Source organism: Punctularia strigosozonata, assembly GCF_000264995.1.
Source record: "Punctularia strigosozonata HHB-11173 SS5 unplaced genomic scaffold PUNSTscaffold_3, whole genome shotgun sequence".
Taxonomy (NCBI): Eukaryota; Fungi; Basidiomycota; class Agaricomycetes; order Corticiales; family Punctulariaceae; genus Punctularia; species Punctularia strigosozonata.
The window spans coordinates 1567646-1582349 of NW_006767435.1; the positions used below are offsets into that span (position 1 = coordinate 1567646).

General features: G+C 58.1%; 6 protein-coding genes across 6 annotated transcripts; 4 read left to right on the forward strand and 2 right to left on the reverse strand.

Moving 5' to 3' along the window:
- Positions 1-81: 81 nt before the first annotated feature.
- On the reverse strand, positions 82-1985 carry PUNSTDRAFT_98824 (UV excision repair protein Rad23). Its single transcript, XM_007381116.1, has 6 exons — positions 1833-1985; positions 1657-1753; positions 1501-1580; positions 1096-1443; positions 519-1034; positions 82-435 (listed from the first exon to the last, which is right to left on the reverse strand). The coding sequence occupies exons 1-6, from the start codon at positions 1875-1877 to the stop codon at positions 322-324; spliced, it is 1200 nt and encodes a 399-aa protein (XP_007381178.1). The 5' UTR covers positions 1878-1985; the 3' UTR covers positions 82-321.
- Positions 1986-2336: 351 nt separating this feature from the next.
- On the forward strand, positions 2337-4841 carry PUNSTDRAFT_83341 (uncharacterized protein). The gene has a single exon (XM_007381117.1). The coding sequence runs from the start codon at positions 2343-2345 to the stop codon at positions 4680-4682; it is 2340 nt and encodes a 779-aa protein (XP_007381179.1). The 5' UTR covers positions 2337-2342; the 3' UTR covers positions 4683-4841.
- A 1819-nt stretch (positions 4842-6660) lies between these two features.
- On the forward strand, positions 6661-8872 carry PUNSTDRAFT_98829 (aryl-alcohol oxidase-like protein; the record flags this gene model as incomplete). The annotated part of the gene is made up of 12 exons (XM_007381118.1): positions 6661-6725; positions 6783-6940; positions 6986-7092; positions 7146-7347; positions 7404-7589; positions 7639-7706; positions 7757-8098; positions 8150-8225; positions 8280-8512; positions 8563-8682; positions 8731-8778; positions 8828-8872. The coding sequence occupies 12 exons, from the start codon at positions 6661-6663 to the stop codon at positions 8870-8872; spliced, it is 1650 nt and encodes a 549-aa protein (XP_007381180.1).
- Positions 8873-10868: 1996 nt separating this feature from the next.
- PUNSTDRAFT_42849 (uncharacterized protein) lies at positions 10869-12457 on the reverse strand (the record flags this gene model as incomplete). Its single annotated transcript, XM_007381119.1, has 4 exons — positions 10869-10930; positions 11126-11679; positions 11741-11966; positions 12373-12457. The coding sequence occupies 4 exons, from the start codon at positions 12455-12457 to the stop codon at positions 10869-10871; spliced, it is 927 nt and encodes a 308-aa protein (XP_007381181.1).
- Positions 12458-12750: 293 nt separating this feature from the next.
- PUNSTDRAFT_62797 (uncharacterized protein) lies at positions 12751-13057 on the forward strand (the record flags this gene model as incomplete). The annotated part of the gene is made up of 3 exons (XM_007381120.1): positions 12751-12785; positions 12846-12933; positions 12992-13057. The coding sequence occupies 3 exons, from the start codon at positions 12751-12753 to the stop codon at positions 13055-13057; spliced, it is 189 nt and encodes a 62-aa protein (XP_007381182.1).
- Positions 13058-13454: 397 nt separating this feature from the next.
- PUNSTDRAFT_131815 (uncharacterized protein) lies at positions 13455-13847 on the forward strand (the record flags this gene model as incomplete). Its single annotated transcript, XM_007381121.1, has 2 exons — positions 13455-13580; positions 13614-13847. 2 exons carry the CDS (start codon positions 13455-13457, stop codon positions 13845-13847), a joined length of 360 nt encoding a protein of 119 aa, XP_007381183.1.
- Between the last annotated feature and the right edge of the window lie 857 nt (positions 13848-14704).

The following is a 14704-nucleotide window of genomic DNA, read 5'->3' on the forward strand; positions in this document are numbered from 1 at the left end:
TGGTAACCTCCGCCTTGGGGCGATGCTGTCTGACTCTCGCTGTCTCACCGCCGCTGGGCGATCCTCCTCGGGCACACCGGGCTCATTAAGCATTGCAGTGACCACACGCATACCAGCTTTTTACACATCTTTACGACAGCTCGTACTTCCATTACTTATCGACACAAGAGAGAGAGAGACAAGCGCACAGGATAGCCATATGCATCGGCGCAGGCAGCCAACAATAACCGTCTCCTTCGAGCCTTCCCCCCCACGGCACCCAAAGAGGCAACTGTCCCGCAGCCAGACACGCCACACGACACTCTCAGGACAAAGCCACACTCAACCGTCGAACCCGCCGTTCTCGAACAGGTAATTCGCCGCCAGCTCCTCGTTCTTGTCGCACGCGAGGTAGGCCTCCAACACCGCCTGCCTCGAGAATCCCAATTGCTCGAGCTACAATAAACCCAAACGCCCCGCCGTAAACGTCGTCAGCGAGACGCGTTCGGAAGAAAAGAGACCTGAACCGAAACACGCACCCTCTGCACGGACTGCATCTCCTCCTGCGTGAGCTGCACGACCTGCGCCCCGGGCGGCAACGGGCCCTCGTCGTCGTCGCCGAGCCCCTCCGCGCCCGCGGCGGCGAGCACCTGGAGCAGCATCTCCGGGTTGTTCGCGAGCTGGTTCGCGAGCTCCGGGTTGTTCTCCGCCAGCTGCTGGATCAAGCCCTGGAGCAGCGCCGGGTTCTGCGCCACCAGCTCCCGCAGCTGCTGCACCGACGCGCCGCCGGGGCCCCCCGCGCCGCCCAGGCCGGCGAGGCCGGCGCCAGGGCCGTGGTGGTGCTGGTGTTGTTGTTGCTGCTGCTGCTGTGCGAGCTGGAAGAGGTTCTGGGGCGCGTTCGACGCCGGGGCAGGTTGCGGGGCGGCCGCAGGCGCGGGGGCTGCGGGGGCGGGGGCGGGGGCTGCTGCAGGAGCGGCCTCGCCGCCTGCTGTTGCCGGTGCTGCAGGCGGGGGCACGTTTCCTGCGGCCGCTTGCTCGAGGTGCGCGGGGATGCCCTACGACGATGTATCCAGATTAGACCGTATTCTGGGTTTAACGGAGGAAAACGCGACGTACGTTGAAGAGGTACTCGACGGCGCGATCGGGGTTGTTGAAGCTGGCGCGGAGTGCGCGCATGACCTGCTCGCGCTCGAAGCCCATCTCGATCATGCCGTTGATGCTCTGCTGCAGCGCGTCGCCCGTGACGAAGGAGGACATGTCGCCGAACGCCGGCAGCGCTGCGGCGGGGGCAGCAGGGGCAGCGGCCTCCGCGGCAGGCGCTGGTGACGGGGCTGCCGGCGCCGGTGCGGGCGCTGCCGGTGCGGGCGCTGCCGGTGCGGGCGCTGGCTGAGCGGGCGCGGCGGCGGGTACGGCGGCGGGTGTGCTTGATGAGCCTGCGGCGGGTGTGACGGGTGTGGGTTTGGGCTATAGATGGGTGCGAGCCTGAGTACGAGGGAGCACATTCGGCAGCAGCCTGCGTACCTTCGCCACCATCAAGACGAGGAAATCCTTGTCCTTAATGTTGAGCGTCTCCACCACCTTCTCGTCGGGAAGGACTTTGCCTGTGGTAGCATATATGCGGGTCAGCAGAAGCGACCGGGAAGAGATGAGGGTGGGGATGGGAGAGAGGACGCTGACCGGAGAAGATGAGCTTTTGGGTAGCGGCATCGTGCCCTTGCTCCGCCTGGATCTTCTTCTTCAGATCGCCGACCGTCTCCGTGCCCTCCGCCTCAATCTGCAATCCACAGCCAAATCAGAGTTTGTTGCGATGCGCGGCATGTTCCAATCGCGATCGCGCCGTTGCACCTACGTACCGTGAACACCTTCTGCTGCAGCGTCTTCACGGTGAGCTTGACCATGATGATCAGGGACTCTGGCTCTGGTCGTCGTTCGGATCGGATCGTGCCCGGGTATCAGGCCGTCGTGGGATGGTGGGTGATGAAGGAGGTGGTGGTCCAAGTCGAGATCGCAGACGGACACAGGGTGGACGCGTAGTCCTCTGCAGACGCCATAGCGCGCACGTGCTCGGTGGTGTGTTATCCTCGCGCCTGCAGGAGCGGCTGAGCAGAGCCGGATTGTGCTGCCCTCGCCTGCTTTCGCTGTTGTGTGCACTACCGTGTGGTCTCCCTCGTCGCCTCCAGCTGTCTCATCGGGCTACACCCAGGGCCTTGTTGGGCTCACTGGGCCGACTCGACTCGCGGCGGCAGCTGCTCCCGCCCGCATCGACGCTACCCGCGCGGCAGTGACGTGCGTGCTCTCTCTCCATGGCCCTGCCGTCCTCATTCACCCCGTCCTTCCTGACCACCGACGCCCAGTGACCAGCCATGGACCGCGAGCCAGGCGACGACTACATCCGCCGCCTCGCGTCCTTCGTGCGCAACAACGAGCAAGCCCTCGCACAGGGCGGCTTCACCAAGCGGCGTCGCCCGCCCACGAAGCAGCCGCCCTCCTCGCCCTTCGACGCCGCCGCCTCCGCGCTCAACCCCCTCGCCTGGTTCGCCGCACCCGACCCCTCCGCCGTCAAGCCCGTCACGCTCACCCTCGATACCCACCGGCTCTTCTACGTCCTCATGCGCTTCGAGGCCCTCGGGCTCGACGTCGGCTCGCTCGACACCCGCGTCGACAACCCCTCCCGTCCGCTCGCCTACCACGCCGTTCCCCTCGCCGAGAAACCGCCGTCGGACGCGATCTCCCTCGCCTCCTCTTTCCGCTCCTCTCTCTCCGGCATCTCCAAGCTTTCCCTCGGCGGCGGCTGGTGGTCCGCCGGCAAGACCGCCGTGCCCTCGGTCGATGCCGAGCTCAAGTACCTCTTCAGCTGCTTCAACAAGGTCCCCGCCCTCGCACTTCGCGCGCCAGGACCCAAGGTCATCGCGGAGCTCGCCGACGACCCGCCGAACGAGAACGCGCTCCCGCTTTACGCCTTCCGCAACCTGCAAACGCTCGAGTGCGCCGATATCGACCCCCGCGCGCTCCTCGGCTGGGACAGGCTCGCCGACCCCCTCGTCAGTCTCACGATCACACGCAGCGGGGTCGAGGACGTGAGCGACGTGTTCGTCGCTGCGGTATTGGACGACATCGCCCGACGGGAGGAAACGGGCAGCCGCATGCGCCATCGCCGTCTCTCGTCCAAAGCGTCGTTCTACAGCACCACCCTCCCCGAAACCGTCGCCGAGCAAGACGAGGACGGGGAGCACGACCCTTCCGACGAGAAGAAGCTCCCGCCGTACAAATGGTCCTCCCTCCGACATCTCTCCCTCGCCGACAACGCGCTCACCTTCATCCCCTCCGCCCCGCTCACCTACTTCACCGCCCTCACCCACCTCGACCTCTCCTCCAACCTCCTCGTCTCCGTCCCGCCCGGCCTCGCCGCGCTCTACTCGCTTGCTTCGCTCGACCTCTCCGACAACATGATCGACTCCGTCCTCGGCATCTACACCCATCTCGGCTCCGTCACCGCCCTCAACCTCTCCCGCAACCGGCTCGACTCGCTCTGCGGCCTCGAACGCCTCCGCGCGCTCGAGCGCGTCGACATCCGCCACAACCGCGTCGAGGAGGCGGCCGAAGTCGGCCGGCTCGCGACGCTCCCCAACGTCCGCGAGGTCTGGGTCGCCGGCAACCCGCTCGTCGAGCTCGAGGAGCCGCACCGCGTCCGCTGCTTCGAGTTCTTCTGGCGCGAGGGCAAGGACGTCCTCCTCGACGGCGCCCCGGCCGGCTTCTACGAGCGGCGCTACATGCCCGCGCTCCCGCCGGAGCAGATGGCGTCCTCCCGCCCCATGTCCGTCGCGCAGTCCCCGCCCGTCGTCGCCGTCGGCTCGCGCTCCCCGTCGCACACGCCCCGCGTCGGCCCCAGCGGCGCGCCGAGCACCGCCTCGCCGCCGTCCACGGCCGCGCCCTCGCCGCACCTCGCCGCCTCCGCCGCGCCCCGCGGCAGGAAGAAGAAAATCAAGCGGATCGTGGACCTGCACAGCGAGGCGGACGCGGACGCGGCGCGGTCGCGCAGCGGGAGCCGCGGGCCGGCGCACGCGCGCGTGCTGTCGGCCGGCGGAGACGCGGGGTCTCCCGCCCCTGTCAGGCCGCGTCAAGCGGCGGCGGCGCCGACGGCGCTGGGAAACGGTAAGAGCGCGCGGAGCCCGACGCCGCCCGCGCCCGGTCCGTCCTCGCCGCCCAAGGACCCGCCCCCCGCGCCCAAGTCTCTCCGACCGCTGCCGGACCCCGGTCCTTCCTCGCCTCGCATCCGTCCCAAGCTGGGCCACAGGCATAGCCGCTACGGCACCGAGTACGCCCCCCTCCCGTCGACGGCCTCTCCGTTCAACGGCCCGGACGCCGCGATCCCGGAGGCGTCTTCGCCGACGACGTCGCTCGCGTTCAAGGGCACGAAGGGCCAGCACCAGCGCTCGGCGACGCTCGCGTCGCGCTCGGCCAAGCGGCGGCAGCGCGTGTCGGCGAGCACGTTCGAGCGCGAGCCGGAGCCGGCGGACGGGGAGGCGGAGGCGGTGGACCCCGTGAAGGAGGCGGACGCGTACCGGGCGCGGATCGAGGCGCTGAGGAAGGATATGGGCGAGGACTGGCTGAAGGTGTTCAGCCAGACGCAGCTGACGCCGAGGAGCCCGCCGCCGCTCGCGGCGAGGTCGAGTTCGAGTTCGGGGGCGTCGCATCCGCCGTAGCCCCCCCTATCTCCCTGTTTGTGACGAGGGCCGCTGCTTGAGGTTATGCCATCCACCACGGATCCCTCGTTTGGATTTGCTTCGCCGCTACATAGACCGATGTGTTATATATTTGATACCCTCCCTCTTTTCTGGATGTACCGCTAGTCTATGGTGCGTTAATGCCCCGATATAATACGGCGCTTCGCGTTTCTGGCAATAATGTCACTGGTGGTGTCAACACAGTCTCGCCAGGTGTCTGGTGTGTATCAGTCCGCACTACTCTGCACCACAAGCTCCAGGGTTAACGATTGGCAAGTATAACCATACCATACTGGCACATCGTTATATTGGGATGCATATGCATACGACGACCGCCTGCAGTTCAAGCGCGAATGGGGCTAATATGGCGGGCGCATCGCGGCCAATTGCAAGCATGCAGCCAGCAGTCAACCTCACCACGTGCATCGAGACGTTGGATGACAAGTTAGAGCGTCAGACGACTTTCGAAGCGGTACCAAAGGCCGTTTTGCGAGCGGGAAGTGCCAGGACTTAGGCCATGGAATGGGCACACACATCCGGATAACCCAGGAGAACGCGAACGAATTCGTGGTAAAAAGACGAGGAGAGTGATGACACTGAGCGGTCCCGCATTTGCTCGTCCGTCTGCTTTCGTTTGGAACTAAGGATGAAGCTGACCGGAGGTTTGACTTCAGCGAAGAATACAGGGTGCTTATCGAGTTCGAGGAGGAACAAGGCGTCGACGACGTCTCGAGGCGGCTCTGGGACGTGAAATCGGGGGGACATTTCGAACAGGCCCTCTAAGCTGAACAGATGATAGACAATAGAGAAGCATAGTATATAGGCCATGATATGCGCTTTGATCTATGGCAAATTGTGGCAGATTTTCAGCAGCGAATGATTGAACGATGTAATGGGGCCATGCGTTGCCGTCATGGATGGAATTTGGAGGCTGATTTCGTCCTGTTTTGTCTTGATTTGACACGCGTTTAGACGCGAACGAGACTTTCCTGAGACGGTCCCTCATAAGCGACTCTGACCTTCGCTTTTGAAGTTGAAGCAATGGATGGCTGGTCATCTCTCTGCTGCGTCGGAACGATATGCTCGACTATTCCAACAAAACTGAGCACCTTGCGGTTACACTCGTTCACCAAAGTTTTCCTCCTATTCCCATGCAGCAGCTATGCATATAACTGGACACACTGTTTTGTGCTTGCTTCGGTCATCTTATGGCCCGCGGATAGCAAGTAGGGCGACACGGAGCATATACTTAGGCTTGAGAAAGGGGACTTTGAATAAAGCTGATTGAGCAAGACACGGAATACCAGGGTGTCCCGGCTCGCCACTAGTGCGAGGCCCTGGGGCCCGGCTGTTCCGGTATTGGGACCGCGCCGGTTAATACTACCTAACTACCTACCTACTACCTACCAGGTATCGTGGTCAGTATCATGTGGTTCACAATCACTATTGATCCCCAATGACTACATGGACTTCTTCACTATCTGAGGCACTTCCATCTGCATCGAGCCACAGCATAGTCACGTTACATCCCGCACTGCGAACTCAATCAACCCCGCTCATTCTGTCGCGGATTCCACCCAACAATTGGCACCTTCCGGTGCATCTCAGAGCCAAGACTGGGGAGCGCACATGGTCAGGCTTCTCGCATGGTCCGTGGAACTCGGAGTGGTACAGCGCGCATAATACGGAGCGTTTAAGCTGCAGCGTGTCCAGCAAGGTCCACCATGCTGCTCTTGGTGGTTATGTTGTTCTTCGTGTTTTCAACGTATGCTCTGCTCTATGCAGATCCTTCTGAGGTCTCGAATAAGACTTTTGACTTCATCGTTGTTGGTGGTAACGAACTCCCTTCGAGTCCCTACTCTCCGTACGCTTTGCTGAGCTTGAACTGGGCAGGCGGGACTGCAGGCCTTGTTGTTGCCAACAGGTACTCAACAATTCAGTGTTTGTCCTTGCGCTCATGGGGCATGTCAGGTTGTCCGAGGATCCTCGCATCTCAGTCCTCGTGCTAGAAGCGGGCGCATCGTATGTAGCCATGATCCTTTCGATCTGTCTTGAGGTAACGATGGTCATTCACAATAGGAACACGGGCGTGCTTGACTCAGAAGTACCGCTCCTGGCGGCGCGCCTCTGGGGAACTCAGTACGACTGGAATTACACGACCGTGCCCCAGCCAGGCTTGAATGGTCGACAGATCCCATACGCCCGTGGCAAGCTGCTCGGAGGGAGCAGCTCCATTAGTGAGTTCATGTACCGAACCGTCGTACGTTAACTCAGATATACAGATCTTATGGTGTATACCAGGGGATCGGATGACGACTGGAACAAGTACGCAGAGCTAACTCAAGACGAAGGATGGAATTGGAACAATGTTCAAACCTACTTCCTTCGCGTAAGCTGACCTTCCCCAATGCGAGCACGTCTGTTGTCACATGTATGTCCTAGAATGAAGGGTTTATGGCTCCAAGACCGACCAAATATGATCCCCGTTACAATCCGCGCGTTCACTCCTACTCTGGTCGCGTCAGCGTCAGCTTGCCGGAGTTCCTATGGCCCCAAGTTACTCACGTGCAAGAAACACTCAATTACCTCCCGGTGGAGTATCCATTCAAATTGGATTACAATGACGGGAATCCCTTGGGAGTCGGTCAGCCTACCCCTAGTCACCCGATGTTTCTTGCCACGCTGATGTATGTTTGGCAGGCTGGGTTCAGGCCACGATTGACAACGGGGAGCGCAGTAGCTCTGCAACTGCGTATCTTCCTAAGGAAGTTCTCTTACGCAGGAACCTCCACATTGTGTTACGTGCTCAAGTTACGAAAATTCAGTCAAGAAGTTCGGATAATCCGCCGCGATTTGATGCTGTTGAGTTTGCATCGAATGATATTGGTGAGTGTTATGTTGCAGAAACCCATGATGAATGCTCAACGACTTCCAGACACTCGACATATCTCGATTGCCAGTAAGGAGGTTATACTTGCTGCTGGGACGTTCAATACGCCACAGGTAATTAATATGTATATCCTTACTGTAGGCACTAATTCTTCTATATTCAGCTACTCCTCCTGTCCGGTGTCGGTGATCCAGTGACATTATCGAATCTCAACATCACTCCCGTTATCGATCTGCCTGACGTTGGGCAGCACGTATCTGATCAACCCCTCGTGGCCCTTCCGTGGACGGTAAACACGAACTTAACGTTCGCGAAATTCCTCGACAACCAAACGAATTTCGACGCGGCACTTGCCGAGTGGAACGCGAGCAGGACTGGCCCGTTTGCATTCTCTGGCTCCACACAGGTGGCCTGGCTACGCGTAGCAGATCGAGATCCAATATTCGCCAATGCGCCCGACCCATCTTCAGGGCCGCATTCCGCGCATTATGAATTTCTCTTCTCGGTGAGTGTCTAGTTATCTCTCTGACATTAACCTACTTAGTAGATTTCTCAGAGCGGATTTACTGCTAACCCACCGGGTCCTGGGAACTTCTTCACTATCAATACGGCGCTGATATCTCCCACATCACGTAAGGTCTCGTAGAGCCGTTACGCGATAGCAACAATCTTGACATTGCCTGTAGGAGGAACCATCACGATAAACTCCTCGGATCCGTTCCACCCGCCGGTCATCGATCCCGGACTCTTGGCCAGCGAGTTTGATGCCCAGATCATGTTGCGCGCCATTAAATCAGCTCGTCGCTTTGTCGAAGCAACCCCCGCATGGGACGGGTATATCATCTCTGAGTTTGGCGCTTTTAAGAATGCTTCGAATGATGTCGAAATCATTGCATATGCACGCGCTAACGCAAGAACGGTACGCTTTACAACCATTATGACCAACGCGCAACTTCTGATCATGAGAAGATCTGGCATGCAGTAGGGTCTTGTCGGATGACAGCCAGAGATGCGGTCAGCGGATGCGTGGACCCTGACCTCAAAGTCAAAGGGGCACAGGGATTGCGCATCATCGACGGCAGCGTCTTGGTAAAGCCTCCGCATTCCTTCCTTCCTTGCTATGCTCACGTTGCGCAGCCATTTATTCCCAGTGCTCATACTCAGGTTCCCATCTACATCATAGCGGTACGTCGGGCATTCATTTCGGACATACATCGACTTTTCAGCTTCACAGGAACGTGGTTCTGACCTGATCAAGAATGAATGGGGTCTTTCATAGCGTATGACACACTCCTTCTACTAGACACGTCGGATTCGTTCCTTGGACTCCTTCGCATGTCTTGTACAAAGCGAGAGCGCTCTGCATGAAGTAACGCTCAAAGAGAATATTGGGGCAGTGCGGGTGTCCTATTCCTTCTTAACGCCAGGGTGATTCTCTCTTGATCTCTCGGCGACTCCAACCTTACCTCCAACATCGAAGCGAACGATAACCAGTCTATCCACTACTCAATACACATGGAGTCCGTCGCTACTTCTAACCAGCTGAGCGTCTTGTCCCCCGGACTGAGGCCGCGAGACTGCCAGCGCGCCGCAACCTGCTTTGGAATTATTTCCACATTCATTGATATGTGCTGTGTATGCTATGTAACGCCGGCAATCGCCTGGCGCCCGCCCCCGGTATTTATATGGAGGTCGATGCAGACGTGACTGAATTCATTCTCCTACGCGTCTACCTGCATAGTTCTCTGTGCGGTTCATGGCTACCTCGGCGGCGTGGCATATCTACGCAGAAGAACTCGAACGCAAAGGCCTCGGTAGACCGATGTGGAAGCCGTGAGTGCGACTCGCCTGCGATCGACGTTTGATCGTCAAGATCCGCGCCGGAGAACCGGTATTAATTGAAGGGCATGGTCCTGGAGAAGTGCTTATAGGCGACGTTGGCTTTGTGGATGCAAACGACGGCGGCTTTTACCGACTGTTTCATGCATATATGGCACGGTGCTGTGTCCGTGGTGCATCTCTCAGGACCACTCCCATCGCTGGCCATTACTAGAGGGAGCGATATCGCAAACCCAGATAGCATCTCTACGGGTAGGTAGCACAGCCTGTTTACAGATCCATGCCCATGCCTCTAAACATGTCGTCATTCTAGTGAACACTTTCCCTTCGTCCTTTCAGCACATTTTACTCACGATCTTAAGGATTTACCCTTGCATACGGAGCGGCGTGGAGACCAAACTGTTTTCGTCCGATACTACATAGCGCGCCGGCGCCGGTGGGTGGGGATCTCGGTCAAAGCCGCTGCGGACACCGATGATGAAGGGAAAAGAAGAGACAGCCTCGGGCGTCCACATCCTTTAGCTGCCTCGGATGAAAGCGGATTGGGAATAGGGAATGAACCACATGATGAACAAGTGAATTGAACTTCGCATGAATCTGATTTTCAGGCACTGACTTCTGATAGAACCGCGGCCCCTTGGATTGCTTGCTTGACTACTTACTTGAGGTACCTTACCGCGATGTTGTGTTCTGTGCAGCTGCTCACGGTATCACCAGTGTCAACCTGAAGCTCAATATACCCTTACATCCCATGAAGAGCTGCGACTATTGACAGCAGTAGGCAACGATACTTCCTATAAATTGAGTTTCTCAGGGTGCTAACGCTTCGTTAGGGAATGATCAGCGAAGATATGGATAGATACCTTCGCATATCGCAGCCCAACGCGCGTAGCAGGGCAATGCGCGTACTCTCAACGCATCGTTGAGTCTGGCGGAAATTGATCATGGTAATTTAGTTGCAACATTGATCTTCGAACGTAGTGAGATCGCCCTCACGACCACGCCCGGTTCTTGCGAGCAAATTCTGACACAGGAATATCTAGGCAGTAGCTATAGAAAGATTCTCGTTGATTACTTGGAAGCGACTTACGGCAATGCGACAGTTCTGCAATGGATGACTGTCCCGAACGGCAATGGTTGGTCGGCTCAAGCAACGGGTCAGCATGCTCGTTTGCACTTTCCTCAGCGGCAGATGACTTGACGCATACCATTTTCAATCGGTGGTATGACCCTTGGGAGAGGCGAGGGACAGAGTCAAGATGCCGCAAAAGAGCAGGCTGCTCAACGGGTTTGTCAAACATTGGACATTTTTGATGCGTCGCTCGCCAGATTAGACTAATCGACGACATCACTCAAGGAGGCTGCGCTGAGTTGCGTAATTATGTCGCACAAACACGTCGTTATAGCCATTTTCTACTTTGCTCCAGCTTACAGTTTCAAAACGCTGCGTAGGGACTGTTGTACTTGCGCTTTCTACACTGCTTGACACCATCTTGACCTGCGAGGCCTTGGGTGGAAGACCTTATGCATATAATGAACATGCTCGCGATAGCCCGGACTCACAAAGGGTGTTGTACTCGTATATTGCTTGCCATGCGTGCCCACGGCGTCTGTCGTCTGCACTTCCAGTACTCTTTTATGAACAGCGGCTGCCTGAAACACCCCAATCCCTTATCTCATAAGCGCGACTTACTGAGCTTACCAGGCGCCACCGTCTCGCTGACACTAACCACCGCTCTGGCAAACCGCTCTGGCATCGCGACCATAGCGACGTGATCGGCCCCTTCTAGCCCGACCCGCACGCGCGCGTTCGGGGCACCGCTCCAAGCCCGAGCGATCGCCCCCGCCGCATCGACGAAATACCCGCGCGTCGCCGTGCCGACGAGCAGACCGATCGGCACCGCAGCGTCGCGCAGCGTGCGCGCCGCTGTCTCAGCCGCAAGCCCCCACTCGAACCCGTGCGTGATGTTGCGGGGCTCGAACGCGGCGCGCGCCAGGGCCGCTTGTTCGTCCGACAGAGGGTTGGACGCGCACCACCCGAGGAAAGAAGAGGCGGCCTCGGCGGGGGTGCTGCCTGGCGGGCCGAGGGCGCTGTCGAGGTCGGGCGTGCGTCGGGCGAGGAGTGAGCTGGGGGGCTCAAAGAGAAGCACGGCCGCGAGGTGCGTGTGGATGGGGGAAGGAAGGGGAGGCTGGGTCGGATCGAGCATCCGGGAGAGGAGCGCTGTAGTTAGGACGGAGCCTTTGGACCTGACGATACAGGAAATGTTAGCGATACGTACGCATCATGCGAATGAGCTTCACGGCTCACCAGGCTAAGAGGATGATCCCTCCTCCATCCGAAGTCGACGGCAGCCCGAGGGTGTGCACGATATGGTCAATGAACAACGCGAAACCAGTGGCGTATTCCTCTGTCATCTGCCGCTTAGGCATGCCGCTGCCTTCAAGAGACGGGGACGACCCGTCGTACCCCCGCTGATTGAACGCTATGAATCGGACATCCAGGGGAAGGTGGGGCAGAATCGGCCTCCAAATGTCTGTAGTGCGGATCGAGGTGAATGCCCGGTTCACGCAGGGGGGCCGTGGACAGCGCTCAACTGGAGTTGAAGCAGACTCCGTGGACCCCGAGGATAGTGCGGTATCTCGCAGGGGTATCCCGTCTTCCCGCCCAGCTGTCGTACCATCGAATGTGCGTGCCGTCTGGAAGGTCGGCTTGCAGGGCCACGTCGAACGAGGTCATCATCCTACTCGTTTGTATCGGCGAGCCCTCAGTGTGAGAGACCCGAGGCGCGGTCTCGCAGTGATGTGTGCTCTGCTGTAAGTGGATGCGGCAACTGGAGGAGGGCGATTCGGCGGGTCACGAGCTAACCTGAAGCCAGCCGAGCGCGCTCTCAGTGACTTGGGGCGCGGTATGACGTATGCAGGACATGTATTGGGACTCACCGCCGAAGTTACGATATGCTTTCGTTCGACGCAAGCTTGACAGCTTTGCGGCGACCAACCGGGACAGAGAGCACTGCCTGACCATGATGTTGTCTGCAGACTTTGGAAGATGCCCGACCTCTTCAGAATCCATTCTACGCCGAGGACAATTCGGAGAGAAACCTTGGCCTCATCTCTGCCCCCGTTGACCCCTGTGATGCATGTATGATGTCTCTGAGGCGCTTCGTGGGAGCGCACGCCACACGATGGAGTAGAGTATGCAGGTGCTGTGGGGGAAGAGGTATATAACCTGGAGAGGAGGGGTTTCAGAGCAGTTTCCCCAACCCGTCAAGTTACTGAGCAACTCATTAACTCCCAATCACTACAATATACGACGTCATGGTCAACACTTGCACTTGCCAGAACGCTTGCCAGTGAGTGCTTGTCGCCGACGATATTCAGGGCCTGGCGACCGATACGCCGGCGTGCTTTAGGTCCTGCGGTCCTCAGGGCACAGGCTGCGCGTGCGCCAAAGGAACCTGCAACTGCAAGGAATGCACGAACAAGGCTCACTCGCAGAACGTGAGTCCGTGGCAATGCATATATGCGTGCCTTTTGACGATACTATGTTTTCAACTAGTGCTCCTGTGGAGGGTCTGGTAGCAACTGTTCCTGCGAGAAGCAGTCGAAAGCATGTTCTTGTTGAGCAGTGGAGTCGCTGCGTGTTCGTTATGCGCTGTGTGTAACATCTGCTATATAAATGCCCGGAGTTTGGATATGTGGAGCCAAGGGTTATCGTGAAGTTCAAGAAGGACACAGAGACAGAGCGCGGGGTGTGGTAATTAGGTGGGACATGAAACGCGATTACTCAACGTCCGAGTCCGTTCGCGGAGGTTGTGCAGTGCAACAGCCTGCAACAGCCTGCGTTTGTCTGGTCTTACCTGGATGCCGAGCTAACTCGTGCGTAACTACTTCTGAGACACACAAATGGCTAGCCCCCGCAACGTCTCCCTGCCTCTCGCAATCCCAGTGCTCTCGACACCCTCAGGCACCTCCACCCGCTCGTCGACCGACGACAACAGCCAGACCAAGCGACACCCACAATGAACGCGCTGCTCTTCTATACACAAGCTCATCGTCGCGAACGATACACCGGCATGCCTATCCGCGGCCCCAAAACGAATTCGCTCTCAAGCCAGAGTACCGAGTCCGACACGAGCGCGACGGCCGTCAGCTAGGCGCGCGTCCTCACCGAACCGAAGGGCCAGGAGGATTATAAGCGAAATGCCATATATCTTATGGGCGAGCAGCCGTCAGGAAATCAACAGACCGGCCATTCGGACCGCGAGGATTCGTTTTTCGACACAATCCCCAGTCGACCGGCGCCGTGCACCGTATTCCTAGCGCAATCGTTCATGTTGGTCTCTACCGACTCGGATGATGTGCCATTGGTTCAATACTTCTCCGTCCCGTCCGCCGCCTCACACCACTCCTAGCAAGGAATACATCGATGTCGACCCAGCTGTGGATTGAGGTAACTTACTTCATGAGTACGTGGAAACGCAGCTCAATCAAGTCGCCGTACGGGTTCCTCTCGCTAGTCAATGAGTCCCTGCCCTCTGCTCACGGCCTAGGCTCTTATCAACTCTGCCGCCCGTGGACATTCCGTATCTTAGTATGTTGCACATGCACGAGCGAAGGTGCACTTTGGGAACTGCCTGAACTCAAAAACAGGATTCGCTGTACACGGTTTCGCCGCCTTCCGTCGGTCCATGGGAGAGCTAACATGCGGTGTGATCCATAGTTTTGGAACTCTCCGAGGGATCAGCGATGGTTGTCTACTAGTACAGTAGTCAGTCAGACAAGTTACAACATACAAGTGAGTGATACGCGGGTTATGGCTAAACAAACAAAAGTCAACATCGCGCGCCTCGGTCATCGCCGCTTGCATGTGCAAGTACTCAGTACTCAATACTACTAACAATAACCTCCATCAATAACCTATAGAATCAGGTTTGTTCGATGTGTTGGCGTCAGCGATTGTTCATTGGACCGCGCGCGGGTCATCGGATGCTTCTGATCTTGCTTGGCTGTGTTCCCTGTTCCGATACTGCACTTGCTGGTGACCATTTTGGATGGATGTTCGCAACCTGGACTTGGTTTGGTCTGCTGCGCCTTCGGATAGACTGATATCACGATGCCCGTGTCTTACCGGAGAGAAGTACCAGCATTGCCATTGTTACGGTCCTGGCACCAACACTTCGTACTGTGCCTATCTGTGTAGGGCAGTGGGAGCAGGCGACTATCGGGTATAATACATGCGTGTGGACGTCTTTCCATGGCTCACCAACTC

Excerpts from the sequence above, each read along its gene's own strand:
- PUNSTDRAFT_98824 (XM_007381116.1), bottom strand. The coding sequence starts at position 1,877 with ATGGTCAAGCTCACCGTGAAGACGCTGCAGCAGAAGGTGTTCACG. Across the intron at positions 1,754-1,832 it reads TGCAGCAGAAGGTGTTCACG|ATTGAGGCGGAGGGCACGGA; the intron begins GTACGTAGGTGC and ends TGTGGATTGCAG. Across the intron at positions 436-518 it reads AGATGCAGTCCGTGCAGAGG|CTCGAGCAATTGGGATTCTC; the intron begins GTGCGTGTTTCG and ends GGTTTATTGTAG.
- PUNSTDRAFT_83341 (XM_007381117.1), top strand. The coding sequence starts at position 2,343 with ATGGACCGCGAGCCAGGCGACGACTACATCCGCCGCCTCGCGTCCTTC.